At 53.9% G+C, this 19,899-nt stretch overlaps 1 protein-coding gene across 1 annotated transcript in view; it reads right to left on the bottom strand.

Moving 5' to 3' along the window:
* Positions 1 to 520: 520 nt before the first annotated feature.
* DHCR24 (24-dehydrocholesterol reductase) overlaps positions 521 to 19,899 on the bottom strand; it is a 33,345-nt gene continuing 13,966 nt past the window's right edge. Inside the window, exons 3-9 of the mRNA XM_004699394.2 lie at positions 17,710 to 17,815; positions 16,731 to 16,849; positions 13,969 to 14,232; positions 8,644 to 8,787; positions 2,660 to 2,857; positions 2,178 to 2,356; positions 521 to 976 (exon numbers count right to left, since the gene is read on the bottom strand). Coding sequence (XP_004699451.1) covers positions 823 to 976; positions 2,178 to 2,356; positions 2,660 to 2,857; positions 8,644 to 8,787; positions 13,969 to 14,232; positions 16,731 to 16,849; positions 17,710 to 17,815 — 1,164 coding nt within the window. The 3' untranslated portion in view covers positions 521 to 822. The remainder of the gene's footprint in view (positions 977 to 2,177; positions 2,357 to 2,659; positions 2,858 to 8,643; positions 8,788 to 13,968; positions 14,233 to 16,730; positions 16,850 to 17,709; positions 17,816 to 19,899) is intronic.

Genomic DNA, 19,899 nt, shown 5'->3' with positions numbered 1-19,899 from the left:
TGGAGGGTCAAGGGAGCTGGGGGCCCAGTCCCTGGCATCAAATTCAGAATGGCAACTATTCTCTCCCCTGGGACGTCGTCCCAGACCTGGGCTGGGCCTGCCCTCAGACTGGACAAGTCCTCTCGGAGGAGCTCTGCACTTGCTGGGGGTGCGCCTGCAAGCCTTTGCGTGGAGAGGGGTGGAGGGGGCGGGGCAGCAGGGAGAACTTTGGAACGGGACCTGGCTTTGGCACAGCACCTGTTGGGTCGGCCTGCTTCACCTGTCACCCTCCTGAGGCCTTAAGGCTGGAGGCCTCTTCCTTGTCCCCAGAAGGTGCCTGCTGACCAAGGCAATGGCAGTACAACTCCAGGGCATCCCCTTCATCGTTCCCACCAAGTCTGTGCCCAGGCCGCCTAACGCGGAGCCTTCTGGACTCTGCTGCTGAATGCAAAGCCCTTCAGTCAGACGTGCTGTGGAGCGGGAAGCAACAATAAGAGGACCACTCACCAGCCCTGTGAGGAGAGAGGTGGTTGTCTGGCTGTACAATGAGCTGGGTAGGCGTTATTATCCCCTTTGGGCAAATGAATGGGCTCAGAGGGGTTAAGTGACTTGCCCAGAGTGGGTGAGCTCATGAGTGGCTAAACCTGGGAGCTGGAGGCATGCCTGTCTGATTTCGGATCCCAGGTTCTTTCCCTTCACAAGGCTGCCCCCCAGGAGCAGGGAGGAATCCCTGGGACCACGTGGGTGGGGATGTCGGAGGGGCTTCTGTCTGTCGGAGAGCAGCTGAGCAGGTTCTGGGGGACTGGACCCGCCCACACGTCGCCTTCCTGAGGGGGCTGCGGCTCAGTGCCTGGCGGACTTGCAGATCTTATCGTAGACCTCGGGGAAGGCGTCCTGGCAGTTGAGCTGGTCCCGAAGCTTGTGGTAGAGGGAGCCGTCAAACATCTCCCAGAACTCCTCCCGGTTCATGTAGCAGTCGGCATAAAGCATCTGGAATCTGCAGTGGTGGGCAAGAGGGCGAGGGACGGGAAGTGGGGTCAGCAGCGCAGGGAGGCATGGGGGAGACACCTCACCTGTTCTCCCTTGGGCACCACGGGGGGCTGTTGGGAGGCTTTGTCGGGAAGAAGGTAGGACAGGCATGCTGGCCCCCATGTTGCAGATGGGGAAACAGTGCTTGGGTTGAAGTAGCTTAGCCGTGGTGACCCTGCGTGGAACTCAGCCTGCTTCACACACTGCCTCATGTGGAGGTGGGTGTTTTTGTATTGATGCTCAGAAAGTGGCACACACATAGACACCCAAGAGCCCATTGCCACAATCTACATAACGAGCCTTTCGACTACGCTGACCTTTCCCCCTGCTCCCTCGTCATCCTTGCTTGGCCACCCTGGGCAGCACAGGGTCTGCTTTCTGTGACTGGGGACTCATTTGCATTTTCTAGGATGTTGCAAAAATGGAATCACACAGCAGGTACTCTTTTTTTGGCCCGGTTTCTTCTGCTCAGCACAGTTATTTTGAGGTTCACCCACGCTACACACGTCCTTGCTGCTCCTGAGCAGTACTCAGTCTGAGCGGGGCTCAGCAGGCAGTGGCCGCCGGATACATCTAAATGCAGCATCTACGCCTTGGGGCAGGCTGGGAGGACTCACTCCTGGGTTTCGGCCTTGAGCAGGTGAGGGGTGCTGGTGGGGACCTGGGCAAGGGGAGGCAAGAGGAAGGGGCAAGAAGACCCGCAGTTCTCCCTCACTCCCGTCCTCATGGGCAGTGGTGGCCCCGTGTAGGAGGCTCACCTTCCCTGCAGGAGAGTTGGGGTCGGTCCCGGCCAGTACATCGCATGTCCCTCCCCACCTGCCTGTCAGGGGGACTAATGCACTGCTATGATGTTGAACAGGTATTGGCAGAGCTTCCAGACTCAGAAGGACTAGGAAAAAAAGCCTGACGATCCTGAAAATCAGTCAGATAACAGTGGTCCACTCTATAACCGAGCAAGAGGCTGGCTCGGGGCTGGACAGCGCTCTACTCCGACGTGCAGAGGCCCGCTCAGTGGCAGCTAACATCACCATTCACAGTATGCTTGATGGTCCAGAGATGGCCCCAACCACAGGGTCCCTATTCGATGACCTAGTCAGTGGAGCCTGGGAGCCCCGGTATATCCTGGACCTTCCCTGGGCACCTGCAGAGCAGTAGTCTGAGCCACTCACCCATGCACGCTCCGCACAAACTTCTCCAACTGCCTCATGCAGGACCTGGCTTCGAAGTGCTTCACTCGAGGCTCCCCGTAGGCCCCAATGTCGATGTAGACCTCTGCCTCATCCCCCTTGGGGTGCACCAGGCCCGGCTGGCTGGGCAGGATGAATGGGCACAGCCAGATGGGGTAGACCTGGTAGACCAAGGAGGGAGTTGGTGCTTTTCTCCCACAGGGAGGCTCCCGAGACTTGCCAGAGAAGCTACTGCCATCACCCTCCCCACCCCACTCCCAACAACAGCCTTGTCACCCTCAGCCCTGGCTATGGACACCCGGAAGGAACTCTACCACGGAAGCTGGACCCAATGGGATGGTCACCCAGCCCTGAGCATTCTCTCCCAGCGGGGTCCTGAACCAGTGAGCAGAGGGCTCCATGGGTAAGGCTGCGGCATTCAGGGGAGGAGAGTCAGTCGCCCACCCGCCCCACATGTGGCTCACATGGATGTCGTTGTGGAAGGTGAGCAGGGCCTGCTGCATACACTTCATGGGCACCAGCATGTCCTGCACCACGTGGTGCTGCTCGTACAGCTTGCGCAGGGTCTCGCCCTGGGTCAGCTTGAGGAGGGAGATCTTGGGAGGGACCATCCAGCCAAAGAGGTAGCGAAAAATGGGGTTGTTGCCAAAGGGGATGATGTCCTGGAAGATCAAATTGGGGGTGGAGAGAAGGCATCACTACCAAGGGCCAACTTCCCCAAGCCAGGGGCAGGTCGTCCTGTTCAGTGCTGGATGCAGACACAGCACAGAGGCCACCCCCTGCGTGGGCATCCCCGATGGCCCATCAGATCTGGTCCTCAGCTCGGGCATCTACTAGCTGCAATGACTTGGGCTAACTAGTTAACTTCTCTGTGCTCAGCTTCCTCAGCGGTATAGTGGGCATGGCAACACAGGGCACACACCTCCATCAGATGCCCAGTGAGGATCCAGAGATCTCATAGGGAAGGGACTCAGCGCAGCGCCTGGCACAAATAAGAGCCCGCTGAAGAGCAGCGGCCAGCTCAGCCCAGCCGGCACAGGGGAGGCTGACCACAACCGCGGGCAGCCTGCAGGCTGTTTCTGCAGGACAATGAAACTGAGAAGGTGCACACTTTCTCTCAGGTCCCTCAGCTGTGGCGATCTGCTCTGGCAGGCCCCGGCCTTTCCAGCACCCTGCAGGGGTAGTATCACCCACTTCAGGAGACAATGGTTGACAGCTTCCTTTGGGCACCTCGGACCATTTTCAGTTCTTCCTCAAATGGTTCCCAGGGAGGAGCCACATCACTCAGTGCTGCTTCCTCCTCCCCCTGAGCCCCTCCTTGGGCCCCACTTGCTGGCGATATCAGCCATGGAAGCTCTGGCTCCAGGCTACCACTCTTCCTCGCAGGGACAAGTTCCACTGTCTTCCTCACTGTTACCAGCATAACCCACAGGTCTTTGAAGCCAAGGAGAGTCGCTCATTCATGACACCATTAGAAGTGGGCTCCAGCACCAGGTTCTGTGCTACCAAGATATTTGAGATACGAACCCCGCCCTCAAGGCACTCCGGAGCATGGAAGAGACAGCTCTGGAAAAGGCCAGGGCTGGCTTCCCCAGGGAACCACACAGCATACTCAACTTGGAGGGCTCTTCTCCTCCCGCCATACCCACACCCACACCACCCCAGTCACCCCAATGTCTGCTTTCTTCTCTGGTGCTCCTGTGCCCGGAGCCCCATCAACGCCTGCTGCACAACAGGAAAGCGTGCCAGAACACGGCAAGCATGTTCCCTTGGTAAAAGCTTTTTGGAAGTCACATGTGCCCACAGCCAAAAGATGTCCCAGACAAAGACTGCGCTTCCAGTCTCAGCCCTGCTCCTGTCCTCTGGAGGCCTGACTCCACCTCCTTGCCCTCCCAGAGCGGCTTCCAAGCCATTCCCTCCTTCTCCTCCCAGCCCTGTTCCTGCTGAGTTCACCTTGTTCTGCTTCCACCCTGACCTACCACTGCTCCCCCCGCCCTCCCCCCCACCCCATAGCTATCATCACTGTGAATTATCTATGCACCTTTCCTGGCGCCACCCACCCTCTTAAAGCATTGGGCCGCTAACCACAAGATCAGCAGTTTGAACCCACCAGCGGACCCTTGGGAGAAAGACAACAGTGCTGCGCAGCTATGCCGGGGAGACAGCAGGGTATGTGCAGAGAGAGAGATGCCTGCCTCACAAGGGAAGTAGGGCCCTACAGGATGCTACAAGATGGGTGCCCGGGCTGGCACGGAGGTGGGTGGGAGGGAAGGTCCACTAATTTCAAAACCCATTTACATGCCAAATACCTCTGGAAGGGTGCATAGACCCCAACCAAACGCACTGCCATCAAGCTGTTGCCGACTCTTAGTGACCCTATAGGACAGGGTAGGACTACCCTTGTGAGTTTCCGAGACGAACTCTTTACGGGGTAGAAAGTCAGCCCACCAGCCCCTCCTCTGGAGAAAGACAAGGCTGTCCGCTCCCTACGTTTTAGGGAGAAGCCCTGCAGGGCCACTGTGAGTCAGAATCAGCGCCTGGCTCTGACTTTGTCCACTGGCACCTGCATGCTGCATTCCTAGAAGCGGAAAATTGTGACTCTCACCACGTGTGCAGTTTCAGTGGTTACTATTTCTAGAGCATGCCGCATTTAAAACCCTCCCAAACAACCCAGAAGAATGCAGTTTCCTCACGCCTGGCCAGGACTGTGTGGTATCTATCACATCTGGGTCTCTGTCATGCCGGAGTGAAAAATTAGCCTCACTGTCCCTTGGTTGCGATACTGAATGAGCCGGCAACACTTTTCTTATGCTCAAAGGCCACTCGCATTTGTTTTTCTGGACTGTAAATTCCGGGTCAAGTGTACAGCCGAAACCGCACCCCTTCCAAAGTCTCAGCCTCAGGACATCACGGTTAAGCCTGTGTCCTGCCCTTTCCTCCTCTCCCCTGGCTCCCCCTCGCCAACACAGGTCCGTTGAGAACCTGGTGGCTGGCCCTCCTCGTCCGCAGCTATGCAGCTGGTTGCCTGTGTCGGGTGACTGGTTGCTGCGGCTCTGCTGGGCTTTAGGGCACTACTACAGACCCAAGGAGTCCACCCTCAGCCAAGCCCCCATGACACGCCTGTCCGTGCAGTGGTGATCCAGGAAACACAAGTGACGCCCAAGGAGTCACCCAAGGAGACGCCCAAACAGCCACCGTGCCTGTTCTTCTCAGACCTGCCTCCCGCCTCAGTGCTGATAGAAGGTGCACGGACCAGGAGTGGCCCAGGGTACTGGGTCCGTTTGTGCAGCATTTCCACTGCTCTGCTTGTACAAATGCGCTGAGTGCTGAAGTGCTTTTATAGTTCCCTGGGAAAGGTGAACCTTCATGTTCACCGCACTATTACTTTTTCTCCATTTAGTGTGACATTGGCAGCAAACCTGCATGAGGAGCAGCCTAGGGATAAATGGGAGAGGCGTAATGTTCTAGTGCCGTAATAGTACTTGCCGCCTGCTTTTTGAGGCACCGTGGCTGAAAGACTGTGGGGCTAGCTGACTGGTCACTAGAGGTGGGGGAGGGACGGGACCAGCCGGGTCGGGCCCAGGTGTGACAATGAACTGGTCTCCTAGAATGCAGCTTCTGGGGGGGTGGGGGTGGGGGTCAGCACCCAGCCCAGGCCACAAGTGGCTCCCAAAAGGGCCCAATTCAGCAGGGAGGAGGCTGAGGGAGGTTGCCAATAGGACCAGGAGTTCAGCCCACAGCAAGGAGCAAAGGTCATCTGAAACAGTTTCTCTTTCTTTCTAGAAATGGCTTTGTCACTTGTACCACCATGGGCACTGTGGTGCTCCCCCAGGGAGGCATCCATCCCCCTAGCTGTGGACTGTGCACGGCTCAGCTCAAAGCTGAGTCCCTCTCCGGAGACTTGCCCATGGCTTAAGGGAGCAACCTCATCCAAACATTTACTACCCAGCCCTTGGTCCAATGGTTGACACTCACTATCTGGACAATTTCAACTCCTGGCCTTCATTCTCCAGCCCCATCACTTCCCTCTCCAGCTCCCTCCCTCTAGTTCCTGACTTCAGATCTTCACCCTCCCGGTGTACCCAATCCACATCTTAGCAGCAGCAGCAGCAGAGCCCTGGCTCGCTTCTCTTCGGCAAGCTTCCATTGATTGCAATCATGCCCTGTGCCTTCATTCCCCCTTGCCCCCTCACCAGCTGGCATACTCAACTGCAAAGCCTCTCCCCTGGCGAAACCAGAGCCTCCACCTTGTCTGTATCACCCACACAAGCTGACAGGTGAAAACTCTCTAACCAGGCTGGCTGGCTGGCTGGTCCCACTGTAGGTTGGTGAGTACCATGCCAGGTGAGCACAGGGCTGCTGGCCATCTTAGATTTCCTTACTCTCAACACCCCCTCACTCTCAGCTGAAATCCCAGCTTCCCATTTCACTGAGAAAACAGCAGCCTTCAGAGAGAGCTCTCGCACCTTCTCACCCCCATGCCACCTCCTGTTTGTAGCCAGTGCCTCCTGTCTAGCTGTCTAGACTCCCAAAGCCCACCTCTCCTCGCAACCAGAGGGCCCGGCCCCACACCTCTCCTCAGGACTTTGTCCTACACACAGCCCTGTACTGTCACTTCCTCTTCCTAATGGTTAGTCCCCTTAGCACACAAACATATTATCATCTCTCCTTTTTTCAAAGAGTCTCTAATTCCCTATCGGGTGCATCTCCTCAGAGTTCTGCAGTCACGGTCTCCATTTCCTTATTTCCTGTTCTCTTGGGAAGCATCAGACCTCGCCTCCACTACTCACGTCACCAATGGCATCCTCATGCTGAAGCCAGAGGTCAAAGCTCAGGTCCTGTCTCACTTAGCAGCATTAAAAAAAAAAATCATTTTATTGGGGGCTCGTACAACTTTTATCACACTCCATCCATCCAGTCAAGCACATTTGTACAATTGTTGCCATCATCATTCTCAAAACATTTGCTTTCTACTTGAGCCTTTGGGATCAGCTCATTTCCCCCTCCCTCCCTGCTCCACTCAGCAGCATTTGACACAGTGAGTCTAGAAACAGCCTTCACCAGCTCCCAGGATGCCGCATTCGGCAACGATTTCTCCTGACAGACCGCACCACCTTCTCAAGCCTTTGGGTGTTCGTGGGCTCGTGGGTCCCTTCTCTGACCACCTTCCTCACAGGCTCCCATGACTTTGACACCCGTGTTTTCGTCTGAGGTCGTAGACTCTGCCCGAAGTCTTTACACAGGTATCCCGATGCCGCTTGGACGTCCCATGGGACGTCTGGCAGGACGTCACGCTGACATGTCCGAAGACGAGACTTCACATTCTTTCTAGGCATCCTGCTGGCCAGGCCCCCAAGACTTGGACGCCGCACACGCATGCCCAGTCAGCCTGGAAATCCCAGTGGTTGGTTCAGCCTCAGTCCCGCCTGCCTCGGACACTTGTTCCTTCTCCACTGCGAACCACGGTGGGCAAGCCACGCTCGCTTCTCCCCCAGCCCCAGCTCAACCCCTTTCCATTCGGCTAGAAACGTTATTCCTTTGAAATAAAACCCGAATCATGCCCTGTTCCTGCGCAAACAAACTCGTTGCTGTGGAGTCGACCCTGACTCCCGGCAGCGGCATGAGTGACCCCACAGAGCGGAGCTCCGTGGGGTTTTCTTGGCTGGACTTTGGAGGGATGCAGATCAAGTGGCTGTTCCTTTAGTCGTGGGGTGACCACTGGGCCACTCGGGGACCGGGGCTCCTGTCACACTTCCAATCACATGGAAAGGCTTCCTTCGAGTTCACTCTCATCAGGTCCCTGTGGGTTCGAACTGCTGACTTGAGAGCAAAACCTCCTTTTGGATTAAGTCTCCGCTTAAGCTGCGCCACCCACGCAACACAGAATGTGTGAAAACCCGCCCTCACGCAGCCCCACCCGCGCCAGTCTCTGCCTCGCTCACCTCCGCCCCCATGCACCAGGCTCTAGACCCGCCCGCCCGCCCTGCTGCTTTGGAACACTGCCTGGGTCGCTCGCTCCCCAAGGTGCGAGTGAGATGGCCTGCTCCCCCTAAGGACAGGCCCCACTCAGAGCCATCTCCTGAGGCACCTTGTCTGACCTCTCTGCAGAATCCCACAGCCTTCCCGTCCCGCCCCCGCGATTCCAGCTCAGCATCAGGCCAAGGGAGGCTCACCTCCAGCCCAGGAGGAACTAGTGATGGGGCCTGTCCACTGTTCCTCAAGGGCCCGAGCCCCCCCGCAAGCACACGCCCAGCGCCAGGAGCCAGAAGCCCCAGAAGGACGACTGCGTCAGCTGGGAGCTCAGGCGCCTCCGAAGGAAACACGGGTGTTGCTACGTAAGAGGGCACTTAGCTCCTCGGACACAGCCAGCCCTTTCTCCTGGGAAAGAGAGTTCGGTGGCAATGTTCACCAGCTTGGCCCCCTCCCTGCCGGGAAACACGAGCCTCACCTGGAGCTCCCAGAAGATGCTGCGCGTGTGGCGGTGGTAGTAGTGCCTGAGGGGAATGTACTCCAGGCCCTCCTGGTTGGTCTTCAGGTAGTTCTCCACGTGCTTGAAGAACCAGGGTTTGTAGTAACTGCCGATGCTATTCAGCTGAAATGACAGAGGGCATTGTGATCTGCCACCGACAAGCCACATGCGTTGTCGGGGTGTACTACGGTGACTCTTGGCCGCCTGCCTGGCCTTTTCAAAGCCCTTTCATGTCTATTAGTGCCTTTGAGCTGCCGGGAAGCCCGGCGAGGTTATGCACAGCAGGTTTTCCAGAGTGGAGAGCAGTTCAAAGAGGTTAAGTGGTGTGTCTAGGGTCAAACAACTAGTTCCTACTAGTCCAGAGAATTCAGCAACTCCCTCGTTAGCCTGGGCTCCTCTCAGCGAGAGCCCTGGAGTAAAATGTGTCCCAGTGTCAGTTGCAATGCCTGCCCCACCTGGGTGACTTCTACCCCTGGCTCCTGCCTGTGGGCCAGGGCTGGCAAAAACGCTCAGCCATGGGCTGTCGACCCCCACGGGAGCCCCCTGCCCCAGGTTTCAGTCGCTGTCAATCTCAACTGGAGCGGACAAACGCTTCGTCTTCTGGGCCGGAGGGGTTTTCCAGGCCTTTCTTTTGAGGTGTCTCTGGAGTTTGAACCCCCAAACTTTTGGACAGCATCCCAGTGCTTCGTCCTGTGCACCACCAGGCCCCCTCTGGCCTTCGGCCGCCAGTGCCAAACCCTAGGCCTGTCACTCCCTTTGCACTTCCGTTTTCTCAGGTGTAAAACGACAATACAAACACCTGCTTTATGAGGGTTTTCTCTGAAAGGACACATGGGGCGGGCAGCAACGGTCTAGGAGGAAATATGGAGTGAAATGAAGCTCAAGGAGGACAGTCTCCAGCATGGATTGCATCTGAACCTAAAGAAAGCAACAAGCCACGCATGGGGCCAACAAGCATCGCCACGCTCCATGGAGAACAGGCTGACGTGGTCAAGGACTGCACTGCACTTGGAGTCACACTCAGGCCCCGCAGGCAGCTGTGAAAACATCACACACGGCACTGGGCCCATGTGCTGCCCGAGCCCTCTTTCAAGTGTCCAAACGCAGAGATGTCACTGTAAGGACAGAGCTGCACCCGGCCCAAGCCATAGCCTTTTCAAGCACCTCAGATGCATACAATAAATAAGGTAACCACCGAAGAGTTGATGTCTATATAATGTAGTGTTGAATACTGAAAATACCAGAGGTGTCAACAAGAATGAACACATTTGTCTATGAAGCAGCGCAGTCAGGATGCACTTAGAAGAGAGGACGGTGAGACTGGGTCTCAGGTATTTTGGACATATCACCGGGAGGGGCCAGTCCCTGGAGAAGGACATGCTTGGTAAAGAGGAAACCCTGGACGAGATGGCTTGACACCGGGGCTGCGACCTGGGCTCCAGCGTAAGAACAGTCGTGAGGTTGGCGCGGGACCGGGCAGCGCTTCCTCCTCTTGCCAGGAGTCAGAGAGAGCTCGCTGGCGCCCACACCAACAGCCGAGAAGGAAGCAGGCTGTGCAGTATCAGAAGACGAAGTGAGGAGCAGAGAAGCAGCAAACCAGCCTGGAGAACAATCCAAACCACATTTGGCCTTGTGCACATAATGCAACTCACTCTTTCTCCCTTCAAGGACGTGGGGCCACCACAAGGCCGGGACTCCCACCCATCCCATGTGGCCATACAAGGCCAAGGCCAGAGCAGAGCATCTTCAGCACTGGGCTCTGGACTATGGGCGTTATTTAGAACAAACAGCCAAAACAAACTATTCGTTTTTTCCTCTCCTGGTTCCCAAAGGAACTGTGCTCCTTGTGAAAACTTCAGGCAAGGCAGAAAATGTAACTTGGAAAGTGAGAAACGTGTTGTCTTGCCCTCTAGGGCGACTGCACACTATAAAACGGCTCCATCCTTTGCATGTTGTAAGGAGCCCCGATGACGCTCGCTGTGAGGCACTCACTCGACTGCTAACCACAAGGTTGGCCAGTTCAAACCCACTAGCTGCTCTGAGGGAAAGAAGATGAGGCTTTCTGCTCCCAGGTTCCAAGTCCTGTCCCACTATGAGCCAGAATGGCTTCCACAGCAGGTTCGGACTCACACAGAGCAGAACTGCCTCACGGGGTATCTGGGTTGCAATCTTTAGGGGAGCAAATTGCCAGGTCTTTCTCCCAAAGAGCTGGTGACGGGGTTTGAATTGCCAGCCTTTCTGCTAGCAGCTGTGCGCTTAACTTTATCCAGTGCACACTTTTGACAACCGGCTTCGTCCCTCCTTACCGCAGACTTGGTTGATGCTGGGCAGCTTCCTGGGCCTCATCCTTTGCGGTAAGGAAAACCTGGAGCCCTAACCACCCCGGGATGTGTGGGGAGATGGGAACGTCTACAGTGTTAAATGCCAATTCAAGTGCTCCGCCCATGGTGGGTGCAGTACAGCCACTGCTGCTCTGGGCCAGAGCCAGGCCACACACTGCCCTTGCGCTCTGGCAGCCAGTACCTGCAGCTTATCTGGTGGCACCTCTCTTTAACAGCCCACTCAGCTAATAGGCCACCCCGGAGGGAGGGCACCAGGGACGGCGACATGCCAGAGGCCTGCAGTGGGAGAGCCTGTTTTCCCAAAGCAGCATTAATGTGGGTAGGGCCAGGACACCATACACACTGGCCTGCTAATGCCAAGGAGAGGGAAGCCCAACAGGAAACAGAGCAACTTGGCTCCAGTCCCAGCTGCAGAATGGAATTTGGGCTTCCTGTACACAGGGCACAGGCTGCCTGTCCCTCCAGAGCTGGGCTGGGTTGGGGAAGTCAGGTGGCATGCCGGTTCCACACCCAACACTTGGGTAATCAGCCCTTCCCATCTCAGGGTATCCCTGTAGAATGGGGTGTGGTGCTTCCTCACAGGGCTGTGGTGAGCCTTCCAGTAACCGGTCCATTGCACAGAGGTTCGGAAGGGATGCTGCTGACATCCAAAGTCCATGTCTTAGGGCTCCTACCGTCCTCGGTCACAGCCCTCTGCTTGTCACTCCTCAGAGCACTTGGCAAATGACTGTGGGCCTTGGGTCACTGACGTCAGGGGAACATCTGGGTATGGCTCTGTGGCCTGGGTCTTCTCCTTGGACAACAAGGGAACTTGTCAAGGAGTATGAACATGTCAAAAGCTATATAAACACACCTGTCCAATCAGAACCCTAGAAAGTACCTAGTATATCAGGCAGAGTCTAGCAGAGCCGATCTGAACACAGTGGGGGAGCAGCATCCCTGGGGCCCCCGAGCTGAGCTTCAGGGGATGTCTTTGAGCAGCTGGCCAACCTCTGCTCCAGATGTCCGTGCTAAGTATATCAACAACACACACTGGCGGGCAGGAGCCCACAGTCCTCGCCTCTGCTCCACGCTACCCCTCTCCAGTGCTCAGCATAGTGCACCACCAGCAGTAGGCGATGAGAAGGCAGGGAGCCGAGTCAGGCGGGAAGGGGAAGCTCCCGCGCCACCTCCCTTTCTGGGTCTCCTTCCCTTCTTTGGAGCCCTTTGCCCATTTTGAACTGTTCTAACTCAAGTCATGGCGATCAAGAGCAGTAAGAAGTGACCTTTTGACCACTTCTACTTCAAGACACGATTGAGATCACAGATGGAAGATGTGTGTTGCCATGGCCATTACAATAGCGAGGAGAATCATGGGAAGCAACTTAAATTTTCAGCTATGGGGAAGTCGTTGGCTCAATGGAATCCACTCCAGGGCCAAGGGACATGCTCTTCACACGAAACCAGACGAGCTGGCTATTCAGCTGAAGACAGACAGTGAAACCAGGCAGGCGACCTGAGAAGTGCAAAACAAACCCGCGCGTGCTAGTTTTAACCCTCTCCGCTGGACCAAATGTAACGAGCGATACTATCCGGGGGCTGGCAGGGACGGCGACCTTTGAAAGGGTAGTCTCAGATACTCTCAGAGGGCGACTTTTCGGAAGGGCTGTTAGGTCTTATCTTTCACTACGTCATGGGATCAAATCCTTGGGGCCAGCATTCCATTTTTATTTTTTTAACTGAATCCCAGAGAAATGCTTGTCTAAGAGAGCAGGGAGCGAACCTCATTTGTGAGCGCAAGCTGTTTCAGGAGACACCAGGGCTGTCAGGGAGCAATGAGGTCAGGAGGTGATTTCCTTCCAATAATAGGATACTGCAGCTGAAACGAGGGCCTGTGCGCGCACGCACGCGCGCGCACACACACACACACACACACACACACACTTACCCTGGAGTGTGGCTGGGGGCAAAGAGACACACTTGAAACTCTTCTTTATAGAGTCCAATATTGTTACACGACTTTAGTAACGAAAATTAAAAATAAACAAAAAAATCTACCACAAAGAAAAAAAATATATCCTGAGCGGTTTGGCGACAGCTCGTTCTGGGTCTTGTATATAGGGGAAGACTCTCTTTTTCCTTGCTTCTATTTCCCTGTCGCTTATAATAAGTACAGCTGCTTTTGACATGTTAGGAAAAATGCAATTCAAAAGGGCCTGGCACACACATTCTGACTGGGGCCACCAGAGCTAACTCTTGACAGAATAGGAGAAAAACAGGAAGAACTCAGATTCTTATTTAAAGAGTAAAGACAGAAATGATGAGGGCAGGTAGGACCAGTAAAGAGAGGACGACTTCTGAGACTGTCCCCGAGGGCACGTTCCGGAGACTCCCGTGGCACACTAATGAACGTCATTACCCTTGAGATCAGTCCACTACTAGAAACAATGGCTCAACAATGGCTCAACAATGGCTCGAAGCCCACGCGGAGGCAGGGAGCCCAGAGAGCTGGCGAGGGCACAAACAGCACCCAGTGACCCATGGGAGAACCCAACTACTGTCACCAAGCGATGGGTGAAGAAATTGTCAAAGGGGAGCCCAACTGTACACAACATAGGAACACTCACCAAAAATCTAGGGGAAATATTACCAGATTAAAAACAGTAGGGGGGGGGGGCGCATGGTGTAAATGGAATCATTCAATGGGAATCCAGAGGCATCAAAGCAATTCCTCCAGCCTTGGCTTTGGCTTACACTATCTCTGGGGACTTCGCTTGCCTCAGGAAGAAGATGGGGTGGCTGTGAGGGTCAAAGGTGATACCTCTTAAGAGGTGGGCATGTATATGACAGGTGGTAGGGACTTCCCTCATTGCCCACAAAACCTCAGCCTATAAGTCCTGCAGCCCGGAAGGGCTGACCTAGGAAGCAGTCTCCAAGAGGGTGCAGACTCCAGCCTCCGTCCAGAGCTAACACCCCGGCCTACCTTGCTGGGCTCCGCTTCATCTGTCATGACACCCGTCATGATGACTGCCTCGTCCAGGGAGTAGAGCAGCCCTTCCACGAAGTGGTTCTCCAGCCGCTGGGACTCCTGGGAGAACCGGTCACAGATGTTCTCCAGGCCCCGGACTGGCTGGAATCGCAGCTTGACATACTTCTTGGCGGGGATGATGCGGATCTCGGCGGTCACCAGGAAGCCCAGCGTGCCACAGGACCAGGGCACAGCGTAGAACAGATCTGAGTTTTCAGACTGTGAGACAGAGGCAGAGAAAACACAGGGCGCTGACACACTGGACTACATCCTGGCAGGTGATCAGAGGACAAATGAAGCGCCTGGGATCTCAGAGCCAAGAGGCCTAGATGAGGTTCCTGTTGTCTTGCTCTTGTTGTGTCAGTCCAGAGACCTTACAAACGGTACAGTGTGAAGGGCAACTTAGCACCATAGTCTCGGGACTCCTCTCGCCTTCATCAGTCCAGTCAGTCTGGATTCCTTAAGAATTTAAGTAGTAGCCCGGCACCATCTCGTTGTGGTCTGAGTTGCTCGTAAAATATATCAATCCTTCTCAGTCCATTAGCTTGTTTTATCTGCCAACAGCCGGGCCGAGAGAACACCAGCATTCCCACCTGACAGGTAAAGAAACTGAGGCTCCAAGAGGCGGCATGACTCAGCTAAGGCTTCTTAAGAAAATCAGTGGCAGCGGTGCCAGGGCTCAGGCAAGATCAAGCCTGTCCCCTCCCAAAGCAGCCTTTCCCCTACAGCACCTCACGTGGGGCTATCTGCTTCTAACGTCAGCAGGTTCTGGTTTTGTCTGGAGGACAGCTGGCTTTTCAGCTGGTCATTCTAATTCAGATTCTTTGATTATTCAAATAAGGTTCCTTTTGAAAGAATATGCCAGCCCTCTCGTGTCTCCCTGAGAAGACATCTGTGCAGCTGCTGGGAACACCCAGGAGGCCTTGGGTGGGCTGGAAGGGTGAGGAGAGCTGGAGCAGAGGGTCCTGGCTGGCCAGCAGAAGCCTCTGTAACAGCAGAACTGGGCCCACCTGGGCCACCACCTACTCACACTGTCACGGTCTCCACAGCGATAACCAAGGGCCGGGTCCTGAGCCAGGCCCTGCGATGCCTGCCTCAGATGAGGAAGATGGGTCTCCGAAGGAGGGCGAGGAGGAGACACACGAAGAGCTATCTCCTTTCTCTGTTAGCATGGAAGACCAGGGAAGCGTGCTGACCAGATGTGAGTGCTGAAGAGTTCTCTCCTATCCAAGACCAGACCTCCCATACCAGGAGTTCTTCCCTGGTCTCTCCTTTTGACCCTGGTGGCATCTTCAACAGGATCAGACTGTCCCTCCTAGCACCCAAAACAACCCCAAACCGTTGCCATCACTTCGATTCTGACTCACAGGGACCCTGGCGACCAGAGCAGAACTGCCCCCAGGGGGTTTTCAGGACTGTAACTCTTTAGGAGTGCAAAACCTCACGTTTCTCCCAACGAGCAGCTGGTGGTTTAACAGCCCAACATGTAATCTCTATACCACCACAGCTTCCAGCACATGGTCTCCTTAAATATGCTAGTAGGGAGCTTAGTTTTTTTTGAAGTTTTAATTCAACCCCACTCTTTGAAGATACCAAAGAATCAAAATCAGAATCCATTCTGACTCTGAGCAATACCAGGTGGATTACTGAGTCTGTAAATTTTTATGGGCGCAGACAGCCTCATCTTGCTCCTGAGATGATGGTAGCTTTGAACTACCAACTTTACAGTCCAATCCCTAACCTACAGTGCTACCAGGGCACTTGACCTTTTAGGGCAGTGGTTCTCAACCTTCCTAAATGTCACAACCCTTTAATACAGTTCCTCATGTTGTGGTGACCCCTGTATGGGGGCGTATCTGCATGTGGGTGGATCCGCCTGGAGACAGATGGAGGAGCAGTGTCTTGGTTCCTAAGACCATCGGAAATACGGTCTTAGGCAGCCCCTGGGAAAGGTCGTTCAACCCCCCAAAGGGGTAGCGACCCACAGGTTGAGAACCACTGTTTTAGGATACGAAGTCTTAAAAGACTATTTGTTCTGGAAGGTAGAATTATCTTTTTATTTCTCCAAATCCGTCTCTCGTAATGCTTTTGGTTACTCCTCACAACATCAAGCAATACAGAAGAATGGGTTGCTAAGGACATGAATCTAGGAGCCCGGTTATCTGGGTTTGAGTCCGAGCTCAGTCATTCCCTAGCCGTGTGCTCTTGAGCAAGTTTAGCCACCTCTGTGCTTCTGTTTCCGCTCTATAAAAGGGGAGGAGTACTAGTATCCATTTTTGGTTGAAGAACTAAAAGCATTAATATGTCGGGGGGATTTGTGGGGATAAAAAAGATCATAAAGCATTTACAGGCACCTTTGGACACTCTGAAATAGAAAAATACCTTTTACAACAGTACTTCACCATCGCTAAGGAAACCACAGTGGCTGCTGGGGAGGGGTCCATTCTGAGTCCAAAGCTGTCACCTTCAGAGGCAGACTGCCCCACGGTTCTCCGTGGAGCAGCAGGCGGGTTTGAACCGCCAGACCTTTTGGTTAGCAGCCTTTGTACCACCAGAACGCCCCCGCCTCCTTCTAAGGATCTATACAAATGATGCTATTATCTATTATCGCAGACACGGTCCCAGGGTGTCCGCTGGACTGATTCCTGCAGTATTTGGGAGGAATTACGCCTGAGGAGCGACCCCCGCCCCCACCCCCAGCCCCAGACTGGACTCACCGGAGTGCACCGCACGAAGCTGCCGTCAGCCAGGATCAGCTCGTAGGCTGTGCAGATGTGCTGGAACAGGCCGTACTTGTGGGATGACGACTCGATGCCGGTGCCCATGATCAAGCCCCCTGCGGAGACACTCTTGCTAACCCAGGCAAACTGCAAGGTGCAGGGTGGGGCGGCCGGGGAAAGGGCGCTGCACTGGAGCGGAGGGAGGTCATGGCATGAGGGAAGCAGAGCAACGATGGGAGAAATGCAGCTACTGACGTCAGGAAGAGTTCAGGGGAGAGGGGGAAGAGGGGTGTGGACAGGAGCTCGGGGTGAGAGGCCAAGGGCGTTCACAGCCTTTGCTCTGGCCAGACCCAACTCAGAAACCTGTGTGTTCACGTGAAGAGGGACCTCGATGCAAAGGGGAGGGGGGGGGGGGGGGGGGGGGGGTGGGATTGCAGGAAGCGGTACCTCAAGGGAACAAAGGATGGCCAGTGTGTGCTGTGGAAAAGAACAAGTCTCTGGGTGCCAGCTAGAGAGAATAGACTTACTCTGCCCCTAATTGTAGAATTAGGGGTAATGGGAAGAAGTCAGGGAGAAGCTGCGTCTAAGCTAGACATAAAAAGTGCTGATGCTTCTCAAAAACTCACTGCCGTGGAGTGGATGCTGACCCAGAGTGACTATAGAAAGGGGTAGAGCTGCCCCTACGAGTCTCTGAGACTGTAACTCTTCACAGGAGGAGAAAGTCCTGGTTTTGAACTGTTGACTGTGCAGATCGCAGCCCAATGCATGGCCTCTACACCACCAGGACTCCTGTCTGATAGTTGGAGCTGTTGAAATGGAATGGTAGGCAGCGGTGCTGCAGCTGGGTGAGGAGAGATGGAAGACTTCTGCCCAAGTGGGAACAGAGGGGCTTCCTGAACTGGGCGGGAAGAGAGACAAGTCTCTCAGCTGGGATCCTAGTACTCTGCTCTGCTTGGCCCCTGGCACAGCTGCTCACCTACAGTGAGGTCATCAAGCTCAGGCAACACAGGCAGAGTCCAGCCAATGGAGGTCAGCAGGGCGGTCACCTGACCCATAGTTACCAAGGGCTCCACACGGACAATCTGTTGACACAGGAAAAGGAAGCTAGGTCACACGGAGGCTGCTAGGACTAACAGCGGGAGGGAAAGGTCTCCGGCAGCCATGGGGTGTCATCCCAAATGTCCCACACCTCAGTGAAGGGATTCCTACACAGCGTTTGTGAACTCTCTTCCTAGAGCAGTGGTGCTCCACCTTCCTAAAGCTGCGACCCTTTCATACCGTTCCTCCTGTTGGGGTGACCCCTAACCAGAACATTATTGTCGTTGCTACTTCATCACTGTCATTTTGCTACTGTTATGAATCATCATGGAAATATCTGATATGCAGGATGCATTTTCATTATTACAAATTGAACATAATTAAAGTATAGTGATTAATCACAAAACAGTATGTAATTATACATTATGAAATATTTATTTCTAATGACAAATAATGAAATCTTGTCTTGAAGCATGGTGTAGCACGGGTAACAGTCTTCACACCGGGTACTCGTATGTGAGCACATTTGCATGTGGGCGTCCCGCCTGGTGCCGGATAGAGGTGTGGTGTCTCAGTTCCTAAGACCATCAGAAATATGTGCTTTCCAATGGTTTTAGGCGATCCCTGTGAAAGGGTCGTTTGACCCCCCCAAGGGGTCTCGACCCACAGGTTGAGAATTACTGTTCTGGAACATTTCAAATAACCACAATCTGCACTCACTGCCATCAAGTCAATGCTGACTCACAGGAACCCTATAGTATAGGACAGGTAGCACTGCCTGCGTTTCTGACCATGAATCTTCGAGGAAGTATAAAGTCTTATCTTTCTCCCTTGGGCTGGCCGGTGGTTTCAAACGGCTTACCCTGTGGTTTGCAGCCCAATGCAGAACCACTATACCACCTCTGAATCATACGGAATGTAATGTCTGGCTCTCTGGCTTATTTCATGCAGCCCTTTCAAACAGCTCAACATTGAATGCTTCCTTTTGTGTGTCCTCGCCACCTAGTGATAGAGGAAACACTCATCTGGCAGATACAGCAAGTAGGAGACAATAAAACAAAACAAACCCGTGCAGTCTTTGCATCAATTCTGCGGGCTGGGGTAGACTAGTCCATAGAGTTTCTAAAGCTATAATCTCCTGGACCCACACACAAGAAGTGTGAAGCTCATCCTTGGTGAATTGCTCAGCACCAGTGATAAAAGCATTGAAAAACATGTTATGCACACAGGAACAAAAGTTAAGGACGATGGCGTTCTCCTTAGACACGGTGCAAGCCTGAAGTCAGCCATGCAACGCCATTAGACTACTGAGAGAAACACCCCAGACGGCCAATCTGAAGCTCCAGACCCAGTAAAACTGTCATCCAAGCAGGAAGGCACAATAAACATCGTCACACACCCAAAAGCTTTGTCGCCAGCAAAACCACTATATGAGAAATATTACAGGCAGCCTGAGGGAAATTAAATCAGATGGAAATGTGAATCTACACAATAGAATGAAGAGCACCAGAAATAGTGGATAAATGTCAGATCGTTTCTTCATATTTACACTTATTTAAAAATAATTGATTATTAAAAAACAATACGATAATATGAGGTTTAGAGCATGTAAAAGAAAGACACTAGTTGCAAAAAAAAAAACCAAAACGGTGTTAAGGTATATTATTGTAAGATTATGGAGCCCTGGTGGTGTAGTGGTCACAGTTTGGGCTGCTAAGGACACGGTCAGCAGTTCGAAACCACCAGCCACTCCAAAGAGATAGATGAAGCTTTCTACCCGTGTAGAGTTAACAGTGATGGAGACCCACAGGGGCAGTCCTACCCTGTCCTTTAGGGTCGCTGTAAGTTAGCATGAACTCGATGGTGGGGGGCTTGATGTTTCCGTTATTGTATGATTCTTACTTATAAGTGAAATGGTCTAATTTCACTTGAAGGTAGGCTGTGATGGGTGCATACTAGAAACCCTAAAACACTTGCTGTTGCGTCTGATTCCGAGCAACCCTATTGAGATAGTTTATTGTGCAAGCCTGGCGGATAAACACAAGTGGGATTAACTGAAGGGCGGAGAGATAAATGGCTTGGTGAGCCTCGTCTTTCTTGTCTCTCGCTCTTTGATCATCGGACCAGT

Source organism: Echinops telfairi, unplaced genomic scaffold (assembly GCF_000313985.2).
Source record: "Echinops telfairi isolate 266 unplaced genomic scaffold, ASM31398v2 ScPeMD7_443;HRSCAF=831, whole genome shotgun sequence".
In the NCBI taxonomy this organism is placed as follows: Eukaryota; Metazoa; Chordata; class Mammalia; order Afrosoricida; family Tenrecidae; genus Echinops; species Echinops telfairi.
This window is presented reverse-complemented; position numbering and strand designations above follow the sequence as displayed.